General features: G+C 34.2%; 1 protein-coding gene across 3 annotated transcripts in view; it reads left to right on the top strand.

The window, feature by feature from the left end:
* The window catches only part of KCNH7 (potassium voltage-gated channel subfamily H member 7), a 470,160-nt gene that overhangs the window by 284,082 nt on the left and 167,628 nt on the right, over window positions 1-18,450 (top strand). For all 3 annotated transcript variants that reach the window (XM_055120200.1, XM_055120199.1, XM_055120198.1), the window contains exon 3: window positions 13,721-13,876. In XM_055120200.1, coding sequence (XP_054976175.1) covers window positions 13,721-13,876 — 156 coding nt within the window. The remainder of the gene's footprint in view (window positions 1-13,720; window positions 13,877-18,450) is intronic.

Below are 18,450 nucleotides of genomic sequence, written 5' to 3'. Positions count from 1 at the left end.
CAGTTATGAACATGTGAACCAGGTTTGTTTATATTAGGCTAGTTCCTTATTTTGTAACTGAAAGACAAGCATGAGTAACTTCTCCTGAAAAGTACTTCCAGCATTACTCATTCAATATTTATAATATATATTCAATATATAGTTTCTGAATATATACATCATTTTAAAAATTTATTACGGTGGTAATTGTTATGTTAAAACTCTAAGTATTGGTGATTATAAGGTTAATATTATTATTAAATAAGATTAATACATATTTATAATAAGTATTATCAGGTCAATTTTTTGCCAACTCAGTAATTTGGTTACCAAAGCTTCTGTATGATGTTCTGATAGGCTCACATAAGTTTTTCCTATTTGCTTTTATTAGGTTCCTTTAGATTAACCAGGTAACTTATTCAATAAGACAAATGTGCAAGTATTGGAATACTTGCCTCCTATATGCAGTCAAGTTTGACTCAGTCCACAAGCCAAATTAATTGTAAGGGTTCACTATAACTTGGATCAGTTTGCCCATTTCTTTCCTTTATTAAGGCACCGCGAGGGACAAAGCTGTTAATAATAGAATTTCAGGCATACAATTTCCAAACTCCCATTTAACCAACATCCCTTCAGCAATGTATCTAGCATGCTCCCCATTCCACCTAGCATGCCTACCTATCAGATGCATTATTAGTTTTGATTATTATATTTCAGGGCCCATGCTCACAGTGGTATTGGTCCCTGAACATTGCCCCTATGTTTTATTCAGATCATCTCTGTTAATTTCTGTTTACTTCTCTTCTCAATTTATTAAATTCTTTGGAATTTACGTTTATGTAATCTAGGATCAAGAGTTTGCCCACCTTTGATATGTTTTATTCCATTACATTATTACTCTATTCACCAGAGATAAATTAAAGCATCTGCTATTTATCCCACTTATGACTTTGTTCACTTAACATGGTATCCTCCAGTTCCATCCAAGTTGCAGCAAATTGCATGATGTATATACATCTTGCGATACAACTTAAGTATTGACCCTTTGGTCCTTATTTAAGTTGTTTCCAAATCCTGGTTATTTTAAGTGCTGCAGTAAACAAAGTTGTGCATATGTGATGATAGCTGTTCATCAGTCTTCTTCAGAGAAGTGTCAGTTCATCTGCTTTTCCCACTTTTTGACAGGGTTACAGACTTCTCTTTTTGGAGATCTTTGTGTATGCTTCATTTACTCTTAACACTAACTCTTTTTTTGGAAATATTGTGTGCAATTATTTTTTCCCAATTGTTAGGGTGTCTTTTATTTAAATCAAGTTTCTTTTGATATACAGCAGCAGTTTTAATCTGCTATAGAACCATTTGTTTATTTTTGTTTTGTCTTTGCCAATGAAATAATAAAATTGAAAACACTTTTGAATACCTAATCCTATGGTATTCAGCATATATATTCCTCATTATAGTATATGAAGTATGGTATAATCTTGAGGTCTTTGGTCTACTTTGAATTGACATTTGTGTAAGGTGCAAGACACAAGTTTTCTTTTCTTGTTTTTTTTTTTTTTTGTAAATTATCACAAAGCTTTATTCTCTCTGGCCTATACCATGATGTCCCACTCTGATTGGATCTCCCACTACTTTTCTTTCAGTTTACTGTTTTAACTACATTGACTGATCTGCCTTGGAATATTTCAGCTTCAGGGCCTTGGTTGTCTCTCCAGGTTCTATAACAATAACAACAACAACAAAAAAACCCCCACAATCTGAATGATTTAAATAACAAAAATTAGTTTTCTTGCAGTTCTGGAGGCTTGAAGTTTAAGAATGAGGTTCTGACAGGGTTGATTTTGGTGAAAACTTTCCTCTTGGCTGAAGATATCCATTGTCTCACTGGTTTCTATTGACTTAAGCAATAATCTTAACTCTGTGTGTGTGTGTGTATAAGAGAGAGAGAGAGAGAGAGAGAGAGAGAGAGAGAGAGAGAGAGAGAGAGAAAGGGAGATAGAGAAAAAGAAAGAGAGATCAACTGTCCAGAATTAATGGGCTGACCCAATGAAGCAGAAGCAATTGCAAAAAAGAATTTTGATCATTTCCGTCTGCCCCCTAATATAAATACCTGTTTGTATACCACTGGTACAGTTTTCTTTCTATTTTCTTTCTCTTGGTTTTTGAGACACACCCAGGGCTGCTTAGAGCATTTCCTGTCTCTCTCCGAGAAGTCATTTCTGGCAGGGCTGTGGTCAGGGTCCAGGACAAATGGGGTGCGGGGATCTAGTCCAGGTAGGGAAGTGCCTTATTCATTGTACTATCTTCAACCTCCAGACTATTTTTGATAGAAAAAACAATGAAGAAATCACTTATGTTTGAAGACCTGAATGAAAACATTGATATTTTGAAGTCAAGAGAAAGCCGTCTTTGAGGTAGAAGACTGTCTAGGTGTGAGAAAATGTAAATAAGACCATTAGAGTTTTTCCCATGGATATTTGGTTCAGTCTTTATAGCTACTATGGTTATTGGTCTTCCAAATTTGTGTACTTTGTACTCAGGCAGTTTTTATGCTTATTTCTTTGTTTGGGAACCACACTTGGAAGTGCGCAGAGCACTCTGTTGGCTGTGTGCTCTTCTGACTAGGCCTGGGGAACTACTGAATTGGGATGGAATTAGTGTGGACTACACCCAAGTCAAGCACCCCTGTATTCTCCAGCTCAGTGTTGGGTGTTAACTACCAAGTTTTATGAATTTTATTCCACAGTCCTCATACTAATTTTCCTCTGTGGAACTCTTAGTTTCTCTCTTTTTTTTTTTTTTCTCAGAACAACCAGGAGTGTTTTTTTTTTTTTTTTTTTAAGTAGAATAGATTTTATTTGGAGGATTTTTGAAGGGAAGGAGGAAGAGAATAGTAGAAGAGTGGAGAGTAAGAGACAGAGTAACGTGCTTAACAGAGAACACGGGCTTCTCCAAGGACAGACAGAGCCCCTACACACATCCCAGCATTAGATAGGAAATCATGAAAGTACAAATCTCAAGAGAGGAGATGCCAGAGACACATGTGCTCAGGTAACACATTTGCTCGGCTACATGGGTGTAAGCAGCACATGGGCTCGGGCAGCATAGCGCAGCCATCCTTTGTTCAAGGTGTCTTTTATAGGCTCTTCTCAGGTTCTCTTGATCCAGAAGTTCTGGGGTTTTCTCAGGGCTGAATTACTAAAGTCAACCGGGTTAAAGGAGAGGTCCAAGGATTTTCAAGGAGAGGAACTTCATGGGGAGGGATCCAATCTCCTCAGGGTCTGTTTTCTTTATCCACAGGGTAGATCAGTCTTAGGATTTTCATCCCAAGTTCTGTTGACCTAAGTTTTATTGCAGAGGGCCTTTCCCTGTCTACCTGTCTACCTGCCTACATCATATTGCCCCTGGAGCTGCTTCATGCTGCACAGACCCTGAGGGCACAGACCCTGCAAGAACCAGCAGTTTGTGGTTTTTTTTTTTTTTTTGCTTCTTTGGGCCACACCCAGTGTCACTCCTGGTTCTGCACTCAGGAATTACTCCTGGCAGTGCTCAAGGGATCATATGGGAGCTTGCCAGGCTCTCTGAGAGGGGTGGAGGAATCGAACCTGGGTCAGCTGCATGCAAGGCAAACGCCCTACCCACTGTGCTATCACACCAGCCCCTGAACTAGCAGTCTTAATAGATTAAGGCTCATCCTCTACTCTCATTTAATGCCTTAATTACATTCTTATAAGACAGATCTCAAGATACATTAAATAGATGCACATTTGGGGATTGATACTTCAACATAGGAATTCTGAAGGACACAATTCAGCCCACTACAGTATCTTACATAAATTGCAGCTCTTTTCTCAGATATTTTAATGACTCACTTTTCTTTTTGGTGGGTGACAGGGGTTGTTCAGGGGTTACTCTCAGCTCTTTGCTCAGGACTAGTGCCTGGCAGTGCAAAGGGAAACAAGTGACGCCACAAATTAAACCCAGGGTTCACTCAGGCAAAGCTTTCTCTGAGCCTATTAAGCTATAACCCGTGTCTGTTGGCTCACTTTTAGTGTCATTTCATTCTTTGTTCAAATGGAACCACAGTTAGGCCCTCTTACACCAAGTTACATTTCTCGGCTCCTGGCATTGTTTCGCCTTTCTTCCTTTATTTTTATCCTTGGCATATTCAGATACTATCATTTAATCTGCAACATATTTGCTTTTTTAATTTGTTTTAGTCATCTCCACTAAATTGTAAATGACACAATGGCAGATATTTGACTTTCTCTAACTCTTAACCCCCAACATCTTGAACAGTATTTGTTACATAGTGGTTTCTAAATAATCAAGTGTTTAAGTGAAATTGTCTGAATTGTACTTATATTTCTTCTCATGTAACTCCATTTTTACTAAGTCTCACTCTGAAAAACTTTAATCAGGACTAAAGAAATAGCACGAGGATTGAGGCATTTGCTTTGCAATGTTCGTTTCTTGCTATTTCAAATGGTCACAAATCACCCTGAAGTGTTCCCACGTATAAAGCCAAGAGAAAGTCCTGAGAGCTGATGGGCATAGACTACCCTCCCCGATCTCCCAACAACAACAACAAAACCAACTTAGACCCAAAATTTTCTGATCTTTTTCAGGGGTAGCACTTTGGACAGACCTAATTTCCAACTATTATATTGTATTAAAACACTATTGTCAAGAGCATCCAGTGTCTGTTATTTACCTGGAACTATATACACTGAAGCTGTTTCCATATTCTGTCCACATTTTAAAGGATAAATATTATTATCCTAGAACAGTAGTGAAAGAATTCAAAACATAAGAAAACTAAATAACTTGACAAACTTAGAATCCAGGTTTCTCTCTAACTTGGAATTCCATCTTCTTGGTCTTGAAGAACACTTCCCACAATTGAAGTACTATTCTGTTCTCATTGTAATATCAGCTCTTTAAATGGGTTTTAATGAACCACTTTACTGTGAAGGAGAAGTTAAAGGACTAATTATTAATTCAGCAAATATTTATCAAATCTCATTAAGTGTGAAAATGTGTGCATAGACTGATAATGTCTTTTCTTAGGAAACTTGCAGTCTACTTTTATCTAATTTTTTTTTTTTTTTGCTTTTTGGGTCACACCCGGCAATGCACAGGGGTTACTCCTGGCTCATGCACTCAGGAATTACTCCTGGTGGTGCTCAGGGGACCATATGGGATGCTGGAAATCGAACCCGGGTCGGCCGCGTGCAAGGCAAATGCCCTCCTTGCTGTGCTATCACTCCAGCCCCTTGCAGTCTAATTTTAAATGTTGAAAAAAAAAATTTTATTGCTTTGTTGTTCTTCAAATCTTGAGATAAATTCTGAATGTAGATTGTGAGTGAAAATTAAATCTGTTTGCTTTTATTATCAGGAGTAGGTAATTTTTTTTTATTGCTAATACTCTGGTAGTGGGTGTTTGACTATAGTGTGCCTGAAACTCTTGTTAACATTGCTAAAAATCACAATGCATAAATAAAAATTAAAAAAAATAATATGTAAATGGCTAAACATGTCATTCAAGCCTTCACCCATAGCAATTTATCTTAGCCCTACAGGCTGGGATACTGCCTTGGCCTTTCTTATTTTTTTTTTTTTATTCACAAATTGTCCGACAATGTTGTTGATAAAAGAAGGCAATATTTGGGAGCTTCAAAGCAAACCCAATGATGCTCAGTGTTTATTCTTGGTTCTGTACTCAGATATCTCTCCTAGTGGTGCTGGGGGATCATATGCAATATGGAAGATCAAACTGGAGTCTTCCATGTTTAAGTCACCTGCCCTATCTCTTTCCAGAGTTTGAATTATATGGTTTGAATTGTAATATATTTGGAAGGTCTTTTTCATTATCTAATATCTCCCATTTAGAAGCTATACTAGTGTTTTCCTAGAGTAATTGTTATTTTTATCTACTTAAATCTTTTCCTAAAATGAGAAATTCATTATCTCATTGACAACTCTATGAGAAATTAATTTCCCTCCTGATAGTCCTCCTAATGTATCACCTTGGAGGCTTGGAGATTGCAGCGAGAAGTGGAAGAAGTACTGAAAGAAAGAAATTAAAGTAAATAATACCTAGCGAAAAAACAAGTACAAATTTTGTTTATTGTGCTTTTGCCTGGCTCTATATCAAGTGATTCATGCATGACTAGGCAATTTTGCCATCTAGAAAGTATAACAATTCCTTTGTTTTTTAAATAGACTTTAATATATTTGATAGCAACGCTACAAAGCTAGTATATCTGAGGTCTCTGGTGTGTGTGTGTGTGTGTGTGTGTGTGTGTGTGTGTGTGTGTGTTGAGTGTGCGTGTTCCTAGATCCAGTCTCTGGTCCTCTGGTAGTGCTTTTTCTTAAATCTTCAGAGTCTACCTGCAATCATGTTTCCTGACTTACTGGCAAAAAAGAGTTAGAAATTCCAAGGCATTGACTAAACCAGTCAGCTCAAATAATCACAACATAGTATCCCAAAATACAAATAATATAGTTTATAGTCCCAAGAAATGTAAATGTTTATACTAAATGATATATGCAGTTTAAATAGTTAATTTTTACCTCTAGATATTGTAAAGAAAAATATAAAAATAATATTTAACATTTTAAAGTCTTATTCTATGCCAGGGGCTGTTCTAAGAACTTTACAGTTATGGCAATTTAGAACAGTGTAGGCTTGAACTGTGAACAAAATGTAGTTTATGTTTTTTTTTTGAAGGGGGAGAGTGTAGGTTTTTTTTTTTGTTTCTTTGTTTTATCTTTCTTTTCAACTCTTTCACAGAAGTATTTAACCTCTGGTTTTTGATAGTGGTTTGGCAGAATCTTATATGTTGTTGGGTCATTCTCAGGTCAAAGTCCTCTGGTGATTTTGCTTTGTTTTGTTATTTGCTTGTAAAACCAGTCCCAGTGCAAACATTACAATTCCCAGGACAAGAATGTCAACATATCACAACCTCTTACCCTTTACCTATCCTACTCACTGGTTGCAGTTTTCTTCCTTTCAGATAGAAGATGAGACTGAGAAATGGTTTTGAAGCAAGATAGTTCTTTTCTTTTATCCTGGCTGTCATGTTTGTCCTTCCTGGGTCTGCTCCAATTGCCAAATATAATGAAGTCTCTCCATGAATGCTGGGAAGATGCCTTTCTAGGAAGAGTCTTGCTCTCCTCTCTCCCAAGGCAACTCTTCAACCTAAGACTATTCCCTGATAAGACCACAGAATCATCTTTATTATCTATTTTTTGTCTTTGGAATCTTCTAGCCTATAATTTTTGGGAAAATCCCCACTTTTCTTTTAGGGGTGAGGATGGCATTTTGCGGGCTAGCCCCTAAGGGCTTTTGACACTACACTCAGGGATCACCTCTGGTAGTGCTCAAGAGAACATAGAAATATTCCCACCAAAATACGGTTAATATCACCGTTTTCTGAAATCAGGCTAATGTAAAGATTTTAAATGTCTATTCCAAATTTATTGAAATGTGTCCATGCTATTAAGAACAGTAAGCAACTAATGTTGATAAATAGTAGGCCACTGTTTCCTCTGAATACTGGAGAAGTAGGAACTAAGGAGGCACAAAAACTTGGCTTTTGTGACAGAGTGGGCACCGTTATCTGATCAAAGGTGTGTGCTCAAGTGTCAGTGGTATCATAATCAATTTTCCTGGAACAGGAATAGAATGTGTTACACCAGGAGTGAGAATGGGGACACCCCCAAGATAGTACATCAAGTAAGGTACTTGACCTGCATGCAGCTAACCTAGGTTAGGTCCCTGCCACACCATATGTTCCCTGAGCACCACCAGAAGAGATCCTTGAGTGAATAGCCAGGAGTAACCCACAAGTACTGCCTATGGCCCCAAAACAATACAAAAACAAAGTAAAAAGGAAGGAAACAAGGGAATTGATCAATTTTCTTCAAATAAATCTCTTCCAAGGGCTTGAGAGATTATTCAGGGCTTAAGGCACCTGCCTTGAAAACCATGACCACAATTTCGATCTGTAGCACTACATACCAGCCTCTGAGCAAAGCCAGGAATGATCCCTGAGCACAGAGCCAGGAGTAAGCCCATTGTACTGCTGGGTGTGGCCATAAAGGAGAAAAAAAGAAAGTCAATTGCTTTATTCTTGTCTTATTTTAATAAGTTGCCATAGGCACTGAAAACAATCAGCAACCACCAGCCTGATCAGTCAACGGCTATTAACATAAAAGTAAGATATTTCAGTGACAAAAACATTACAACTTACTAAAGACTTATATGATGATTAACAGTTTAGTAATAAAGTGCTTTTAGTTGTAATATGTGCATTTGTAGAAATAACACTGTTATATACTTAATAGACTACAGTACAGTGTAACTATATTTATATGCACTGGGAATTGTAAATTTTATGTGATTCACTTTATTATGATATTCTCTTTATTGCAATGGTCTACAATATTTCCAAACTGCATATATACTTCGTTATAAATATGTCACAAATCTCTCATCTAAAAAGCATTCAAAATCTGATTACCTCAAAAATCTTCTAAAGATATCACTCCTAGTTTCTGATCAGAATTTTTATAAAAGGACTCAAAAATGTTTTCTACGGTTCTGTTCACTTCAATTGTCATTCACTCTTGAAATGGAACAGTTTCATAGACATTAACTACTAAAATAGCCCCTGAAAATGTATATGATCTCATAATATTTTCTCAGCATTCATTATGCTTAAAGCACACTCTCCAACCAGATGAGATCCAGAGCAGCCGCACACATCACATTTTTTTATAGCAGTTTTTTTTTTAACCTCTTTTGGATGCCTCTAAATTGAAATCCCGAACTCTACCAATGTTTGGTGCTCAGATAATCTCATTCAGCTACCAAATTCATTAATAGCTCTCAGATTCCTTATCAATGCTTGAACTGATGATTTCTAGGAATCCCTCATAATCCCCAAAATTACTGTCTTCTAAATCCAACTGTCTTCTAGAGGTTTCTACTTAGATATCAAACAAGCAAGCAAGCTCAAAGTAACCCCCAAACTTGCAGATTTATACAGCCCCCAAAATACCTTCTCATGTAGTCCTATTTATTTGGCATCTCGATCTTTCCAGTTCCTTAACTTCCAAATTTAGACCTCTCTTATTCTTTCACATCCCATCAAACATGTCACCCAGGCCTATAAACGACCTTCAGAGAATCTTGCGCAGGTCTTCTCTAACCATTCTTACCACTCTTACCAATTTAGACACCATTATTTTCCTGGCCTAACGTGCAATCTATTCTTTCACATAATATTCAGAGAGTTAATTTAAGTAATGCATGTCAACGTATGCTCCCATGCCTTTTTGCTCTATATTGACCTGTATGGTGTTACTCACTCCTTCCCCTTTGACATTGCCATCTCTTTCATCTCATCTTACCCATAGTGTACTAATTACACTGGCTTCTGTGCTTACATCCATACCTCCAGTTTACTCATAGGCCTTGGAACTTGCCATTCTTTCTTTTAGGAGCATTCATACGGTGTCACATAACTCACCAATTATTTCCATTTTGTCTTTGCTTGCATCCCATACTATAGAAGTATTCCCTTCCAGTGTTACTGTAACTTTATTCTGCTTTGCCTTTTACAGTGCATAGTTTTGCTTCATATATTAAATATTTACATGTTTATTTACTGTATCTTTGCCCATAGGATCTAAATTCTGTAAATGCAGGAGCTTTGTATTTTTACTATTATCCTCGGAGAGCCCGGCAAGCTACCGAGAGTATCCCGCCACACGGCAATGCCTGGCCAGCTACCCATGGCATATTTGATATGCCAAAAACAGTAACAAGTCTCATAATGAAGACGTTGCTAGCGCCCGCTCGAGCAAATCAATGAACAATGGGAGGACAGTGCTACAGTGCTATCCTCAATCTGGAAATTCAGAGCAGTGGTTGAACTAACATTAAGTGATCAGTAAATATTTGTGTATTTCAAGGAGGCATAAGTATAACCTATGAACACAAAAACTATAAGATATCTTTAAAGCCACTCAAAGAGAGGAGTTGTAACCTTCGTAAATAAGCTGAGTATGCCAGTTTATTAACAAAAGAATAATTATTCAGATTACCCAAAGATTATTTTCTCTGTGGTTATAATAAAAAATTAACATGCTAGACATTTTATTAAAATGACACAATGTTTTCCACTTTGAAAATGTTTTCACTTAGAAGACAAAACATGGAAATTAAACCAATTCTGATTAATATTAGCACAATTGCATGTATAATTTTACAATAATTGAACAATGTCATTATGAGTAAGCCTCCTCTCAACAATTGTTATCAATTTAATTCAAACAAAAATTCATTTTAGAAAGGCCTCAATATTTTATTTATAGATTTTTTGTTCTCTTATTTAGTAATATTTAATGTGGTTTTTTACTGCTAGATTAATATTTCTTAGTTTATATTTCTTGTTCTCTTTTCCCATTGTTGCATTGAAGAAAATTATTCAAATCGCACAGCAATAACTTTTCAGTGTAGTGTTACTTTACCAAAACAATATGCTATATATGTATATATACACCATGTTTTTGTTCTATAAAATATACATTTTAAATTTTACAGCTAAAAATCTTTTTCTAAATTATATGTATCTTTTTTCATTCTGATTTATATGAAGTTATGCAAGATCCATGAAAATATTAAATCTAAAAACAAATTAAAAGTATAAATGTAAAATTTTTCTTACCTTTAGAGGACATGAATTGGTTAATAGAACTATGTAGGAAACAATGGTAGTGGGCCATAAGTTTCAAATAATGTACACTTATTCAGTACCTTAATGGAGCCAATGCATGCAACTAAATACTTATCAATCATGATAATTCTTTAAATTTTACCACTAATTAGTAAATTTACAAGCATTAGTATAAAAAGACATGCTGTTCCCCCATATTAATAAAAACAAAATTAGTCTGATTTATTATGAACATATTACATTGCATATCCAATTCCACATCTTTTCTTTGATTTGTGAAAAGAATTATGATCTGCTATATAAACATATATATACCTAAAAAGTTTAAAGAATTTTAACATCTAAATAACAAATTTGTGAACTCACAGTGTTACAAATGAGATAATAATGCTCATTTAAGTGATAATTCAATATGTATTTTTGTTCATTAGGAAAATACATGCTGGTTATTTCTAGCATCTCCTCAGACTTAGTGTTTAACAAGTTTGTATTGTGATGTCTGGCCTGAAGCTCTTCTATTTTTAGTGCTTTTAGAACAGTCTTAGATTGCTTATTTTCTGTTTACAAAACTCATCCTGTTGGTTACCATAGAAACTATGACAAGTGTTCCAGCTAACTATTTTATTAGATGATTGAAGATATAACCAAACATTGACGGTACGTGGTATCATTCTAAAAGCATGCATTCCAACATAGTTAAACTGTGGACACATTTACAGAAAAGGTGCAATTAATTATAAATAAGATGTATTTCAGATGAGGCGAGCCTCCTCTGATATTCTGAATCATAACCAGCACAGAGCCATCCCCAATATATTGCTTGTAGTTCTAAAAGGCTATCTGCAAAGCAGTTAGAATGCAATTCTAATTTCACACATAAAATTTCAACTAATAATTAGATAATAGAAACAATGTCAGCATTAATAATTAGATTACCAGATCTACCCTCAATGCCCTGCAACTTATGCTGGCTCAGTAGTAGCACCATCTCTGTCAGCAGGAAATGCAACAGTGAAAAAGGAAAGTTTTCTCCTACCCATTTGTTGGAACAGTTACATGAAATATAGGATATAATTTTGAATTGCTAGTACCTACTGATGATGTTTCTGGATATTAAGGTTTCCTTCCAACTTCATCATTCTACTTTCAAACACTATCCCCAGCCTCTTGATATCTTCTAACTTTTTCATATATTCTGAAGTTTCATATTAGATCCACTTTGCCCCCTCTTTACTCCTACCTCTATACTAGTTATCACCCTCACCAAGATTCAAGGTGATCTCAGGTATTTGTTAAAGAAAAACAAATTTAAACACAGAGTAGCCGCAATGAGTGAGAAATCCTCAAACTTTTACACTTGAAAAATGCAACAATTTCAAACCAAAACAAATGCCTGATTTGTGCATTTTCTGACAAAATGACTAAAGAAAATATTTAGAGAATAGGACATTAAAAAAACTGCTTTGAGAGAATATGCAACTCTAGACATTTCAAAAAGTCAATTAGAAGTCAGATGATTAGAAAAATTTAAACTTCTTAGCTATATTTCTAAATTTTGGATCTTTGGTTTTCTGTTCATGGGTGGGGGATACTAATTGATTAGAAACTGAGCCATCCCTTTTTTCATTCAACTTCCAGATACACATTCTAATATAATGTCTGTCTAAATGTGCTTTTAGAAGAATAATGGATTTTTGGCCTAGGGAGATAGTACAGGGACTAAAGAGACCTAATACACCCCAAACCAATTAGGTCTCTGGTACTGCATTTGGCCCTCAAATACTACTGGGAGAGATGCCTGAGCATAGAGGATAAGTCCTGAGTACCACAAGATATGGGCCTAAAAACAAATAAAAAGTAATAAAATATATATTTTTTTCTCAGTGAAGGGATCAAATTAAGACTGAAATACTCAAAAGGTTTTTTCTTATTTTCTAACAAATAATAAACCAAACAAAATTATTATGAACTAAGCACTGTGAATTTGGGAGGAAGAAGAGGGAAGAATTACTAAAATATATTTAAAGTTAATAATCTACTATTTTTTCAAAAAATCAATGAATAAAAATAATTTAATTATGAAAATTATAAAAATTGCCATGACAAAATATTTATCTGCATAGTTTTTAATTGCTGTATTTCATGTTGATTTAAAGTGGTAGCACAGCGGGTAGGGCGTTTGCCTTGTACTCAGCTGACCCGGGTTCAATTGCTTCATCCCTCTCGGAGAGCCTGGTAAGCTACTGAGATTATCTCACCTGCACAGCAGAGCCTGGCAAGCTACCCATGGTGTATTAGATATGCCAAAAACAGTAACAACAAATCTCACAATGGAGACATTACTAGTGCCCGCTTGAGCAAATCGATGAACAACGGGACAACAGTGACAGTGATATAAGAAATAGTTGAGATTTTACCAGAAAGATAAATAATATGGATATTTTTCTGACCAGTTATTACAGTAATGGGTATGAAAACAAATAAGATTTGATATTCTGTTCTTACATAATATATCTAAATCTGTTATAAATATTTTCTAACAAAGTTGTACATTTTCAGTAAATATATTTGCAATTGAATACTAATGAAATGTTTTTTAAATTCAGGTAATCATTTAGTGCAGGGAGTCATTCAGGTTCCTGGAGCATGTGCTTTTTATGCAAGAGCCCTGGGTACTATTCCCAGCACCATATGGTTCCTTGGTCATTGTTGAGATAAATCCCCAAAGCACCACTAGAGAGAAAGAGGGGAAAAGAAAAAAAGAAAAGAAGGAAGGAAGGAAGGAAGGAAGGAAGGAGGGAGGGAGGGAGGGAGGGAGGGAGGGAGGAAGGGAGGGAGGGAGGGAGGGAGGGAGGGAGGGAGGGAGGGAGGGAAGGAGGGGAGGGGAGAGGAAGAGAGAGAAATTATGTAAGACTTAGAAGCATTTTGATATTACTGATTTTTCAGAAGGAGTCATAATTTTAACTTAATGTTCAATTTTATCTCTTTAGGTTCCACTTTCATTTGTAACACACACATAATTCCAGTGAAAAACCAAGAGGGTGTGGCCATGATGTTCATTATTAACTTTGAATATGTGACAGATGAGGAAAATGCTGCCACCCAAGAGAGGGTAAACCCAATATTACCCGTCAAAGCTGTAAACCGTAAGTAAAAGACAGCATAAATATACTGCTTTTGGTATTCTACTACTGAAATAATTCCAATGCCTAATATCGTAGCCCTTAATAATTTTTAAATTTTGACTGAAATATTTTTATGGAAAAAACTCACAGTCCCTTTTGATTCCTTATGGAATTGGACACTTGTTTTCAGTCAATGTGACTTGGATATACTTTAGTTACTTTGATTAATCTCTCATGTGTAGACATATAGAGTGTTTTGAAGATGGTTGAATTGCATATAAGCAATTTATCATGTGTTTATTTGAATTATCAGACAAAATACATTCGGAAGACATCGGAAAATGGGATTTCCTGGATTAAAGAATCAATGCACGCATAATTTTTCCAAATACCAACAAACACACTTAAATAAGATTTTGATCATTTTATACTAGCATTCACAGTGTATGAAAACAAATTTCCCAAAGCATTATGATCAGACTGCGTCAGTGATTATGATTTTGGTTATGTATTATAGGTGAGAATTTGTTTGTGATGTATATGCATTCAGCACTATGAATACTTTATCAACTGTCCATCAGTTTTTTACCTTTTTATTGTTTCATCTACAAAATTGTAGAATAAATTTCCAATCACTTTTTAATACACTTTTGTCTTACATCTTTTTCATAATTTTTATATGGAGACTTGTAGAATATGACTGAGTTTATCAAACTGCAAATGTTCTAAATTACTGAGTCAAATTAGAAGAGTTTTATCACTCCAAGATTGTAAATAAATTAACTTCTCTTTGTTTCTAGAATTTATATGATTTTTATTACTTAGTTTCTCATGCATTTTAAGGTCAACTTGGTAAGATATGAATTTATATTTTTTATAAAAAAAGCTTTCTAGTTTGATAAAATATTAAGAAGCTATCTTCACTAGTAATGTGACATGGCACCTTCATTACACACTAAATTTTATGAGCTTGAATGTATTTCTTTGCTTTCTACTCTGTCTACTTTTCTTTTAGAATAACAGTTTTAATTGGACAGTCTCTGATGTGACATGCTGTCTTTCTTATTGATTTTCATAGAATTGGTCTGGTTAGTGCTTCACATAAATCTTAGAAACATTTCTCCCAAATTCTGAACAAAATACCTTTGGATTATAGACATTTTATATTTTGAGGAAAACTAACATATTTGAAATATTCAATTATTCTAAATAAGAATATTATGTTTTTATATTCTGTGTCTATCTTTGCATAATTCAGTAGTGCTTTCAATTTTTTCTTATCAATTAGTTGGTAATTGATATTTTACATTTTCACTGTTACTATTGTTGCTACTATTATAACTAGGAATTTTTTCTCACATATCAAATAATATTATTTTTGAGGTCACTTATTTTTATTGAGTAATTTTATTTATTTTTAATTTTGTATGTTGCTATTGTTGTGCAATTTTATATCCTATTTGTTTGAAGTGACATACATTAATTCTCATGAGACCTTAAAGTATTCAGTCGTTCCAAATACAGAGTGATTTACATTTTCCATTCCATGTTTTACATCTAATAATTATCTCTTATCACACTGTGCTGATTGATATATCCAACTATCATTAAAAAGAAATTTGTGGTGCTAACCATATTTGTTCTTGACTTTTGTGGAATACCCCAATTGTTCCTCATGAATTCAAATAAAGGCATGTGTACTGAGTTATATATCTTTTGTAGTTTTCTTGTCTATTTTTTGTCAGTCTTACTTATAATATTGTTAATAATAGAGTTCCATGCATCAATATTCCAAATCCACAACCTCCATAAGAGTGATACCTTTGCTTCACTATTGTGTCAATGTGTCTTTCAGAACCCCCACCCTGCTATTTCCCTGCCATAGAAATTGTTAAGCTCTTACTATGCATCTTCATCTTACATATGACAAAAATCTTTCGGTATCTGTCCCTGTCCCTCTTTATTTAACTGACTTTGATTAGCATGATGACCTCGAGATCTATCTGTGTTTAAATAGAATCATTACATGGTTTTGTCTTTTATTATAGCCAATCTTAGTACCTTGTGTATATACACCATAATTTCTCTTAATATCTGCTTAGTGTTGTTAATGAATAAATCTCTCAACACCTTTGTTAGATTGATTTCTGGGCACCTGACTTTAGGGACATAATTATCAATGTTTGTTATTTTTATATAGGAGTGCAACAGGTATGCATATTGGTTTTGCAGCCTACCACCTTATTTTCGTTTTTCTAAACCTTTTGTGTCTTTAGCACTTTTTATGCATACTATCATAATCTGTGCACTTTTTATGTATACTATCATAATCTGTGCAAATAGTTCATATTCTTCTTTTCTGATTTGAATCACTTTTATTTCTGTTTAATTGCTATGTCTACAGCTTCCGGTACAATGTTGAATAATAATATTGCTGAGTGTGGTAATCTTTGTGTTATGCCTGAACTTAAAGAAAAGAATTAGTTTTCAACTTCTAGGTTTGTTGTTTATAACCTCTAGTATATTGAAGTAAGTTTCTCTATCCCAATTTGGAGAGAATTTTTATCATGAGAGATCACTAACTCTTGCCAAATCATACATATATATAGCTTTTACTTTCTATCTTTCCTTTCATTGGTGTAGTGAATTTTGTTAATTGATTTATGCTTATTGAGCAATATTTGCATCCCTATAATAAACCCTGACTTTAAAATTTTTAATGTATTATTAAATTTGGATTGGTAAGATTTTTTTAAGGATCTTTGCATCTTTGCTCATGAGGTATATTGATCTCTAATATTTCTTTCAGTGCTTTGAAAGAGCTTGAGATACATAGGCAACAAATCTTTTCTTTTAAGACTTGAGAAAACTCACTCATAAAGATATCTAAAACTGTTTAGGTACACTTTTGAGATAAGTTTCAATTACTTTTTTTTCTATTTTCTTGCTTTTATTGACCTGTTCAGATTTTCTTTCTTCAGCCTTAGAAAGTTGTATGTTCTAAAAATTATTTTATTTCTTTCAGATTCTCCAATTTACTGGCATAAAGTGGCCCATAGTTTTTATGATCCCTTTGTATTTTTGTTCTGTTTCTGTTCTGTTGTAACTTTTCCCCTTTCATTTCTGATCCAGTTTAATAAGATTTCTTCTGTTATGCTGTCTGTGACTCTATGAGTCTAGGAAAGAACTTTTCAATCTTGTTTATTCTTTTATAGAACTAGATCTAGGTTTCATTGATCTTTTGCATTGCCTTCTTGGTTTCTAATTCACTTATGCTCACTCTAATTTTTGTTATTGCCTTCCATCTAATGACTTTCACTTTCATTTTCCTTATATTTCCCAATACATGAGGTTAGATTGTTTATTTTAGCTTTCTCTTGTTTCTTGACATAAACCCATATAGCTATGAACTTCCCTTGCAGCGTTGCTTTTTGCTGTGTCTTACAGCTCTTTGTTCTCATTAGTTTCCAGAAATGGTTTGATTCTTTTTTTTAAAAAAAAAGTTCTCTTTGACCAAATAATCATTACATATCATGTTGTTTAGTCTCCAATTAATTAAGCTTCCACTATATTTCTTTTAACACTTGACTTCTTCTTTCATTAAATTGTATATATGAAAATATATTTGATTCAGTTTCATTGTATACCAGCATATGAACAAAACTGGAGAACTTCTTGTGCACTAGAAAGGAAAGTGTATTCATCTTTTTGTGGGGGGTAAGAGTCTATAAACGTTTGTTTAACCCAGTTCTTCCAAATCCTTACTTAAAGCCATGTTTCCTTACTGATTTTCTGTTTGTTGATGCCTCCAGTTGGTAAGGTCTGGTGTTATAGTTTCTTGCTGTTATGTTGCTACCAGCATTTCCCTTTCAGCCAGCTAATAGTTACTTTATATATTTTGATATTCCTTCAATTAATGCATCTGTGTTATTTAGCATAAATTTTTCATAGCATTGATCTCTCAATTGTTGTATAATATATACCTGTCTCAAATTACCATTTTATTTTTACCTCTATTTTGTTTGATGCAAGAATGATCATCCATGTTCATTTTTCAAACAACCACTTTTCTGTATCATATTTTCTAATGTTTCTAGTTACATGTGTGAGTCCATTCAGATCACAGACCTGCTATCAGTTTATCTTACCTGTCTGGAGCCCTCTTACTTTGCATTTAAACCCTATTTGATTTGTTTTCTGTCACTCTTAAGGAGACTTTCATACTTCCTTTATACTTAGTTTCTGAATGAGTATTGATTTTTTCTTTGAATTAATTTAGCTGCTCTTGGTCACTTATTTCCATGTCTACATGAAAATTTTAAGATTTAACTATTTTATAACATGTAGGTATCTTGAATTTTCTTTTTGTATGGTTTTTAAATGAGAGTATTGAAAAAATTAAATGTTATTTAAGAGACTGGAAGCCTCAGTATAAAATTTTAATTGTAGTAAAAGTACATTGTTACACTGTGCATAAATCAATATATATGTATCTATAGCTATACATATATACATAAAACATGGACCTAAATGACTTCTGTTGTAAACCTAGTATAATTCTATAGCAAATATATATCAGCTGAAAATTTTTCATA

The sequence above is a fragment of the Sorex araneus genome, chromosome X (genome assembly GCF_027595985.1).
Source record: "Sorex araneus isolate mSorAra2 chromosome X, mSorAra2.pri, whole genome shotgun sequence".
NCBI classification, from domain to species: Eukaryota; Metazoa; Chordata; class Mammalia; order Eulipotyphla; family Soricidae; genus Sorex; species Sorex araneus.
Note: the sequence above shows the minus strand (reverse complement) of the source record. Positions and strands in the feature narration are given on the sequence as shown.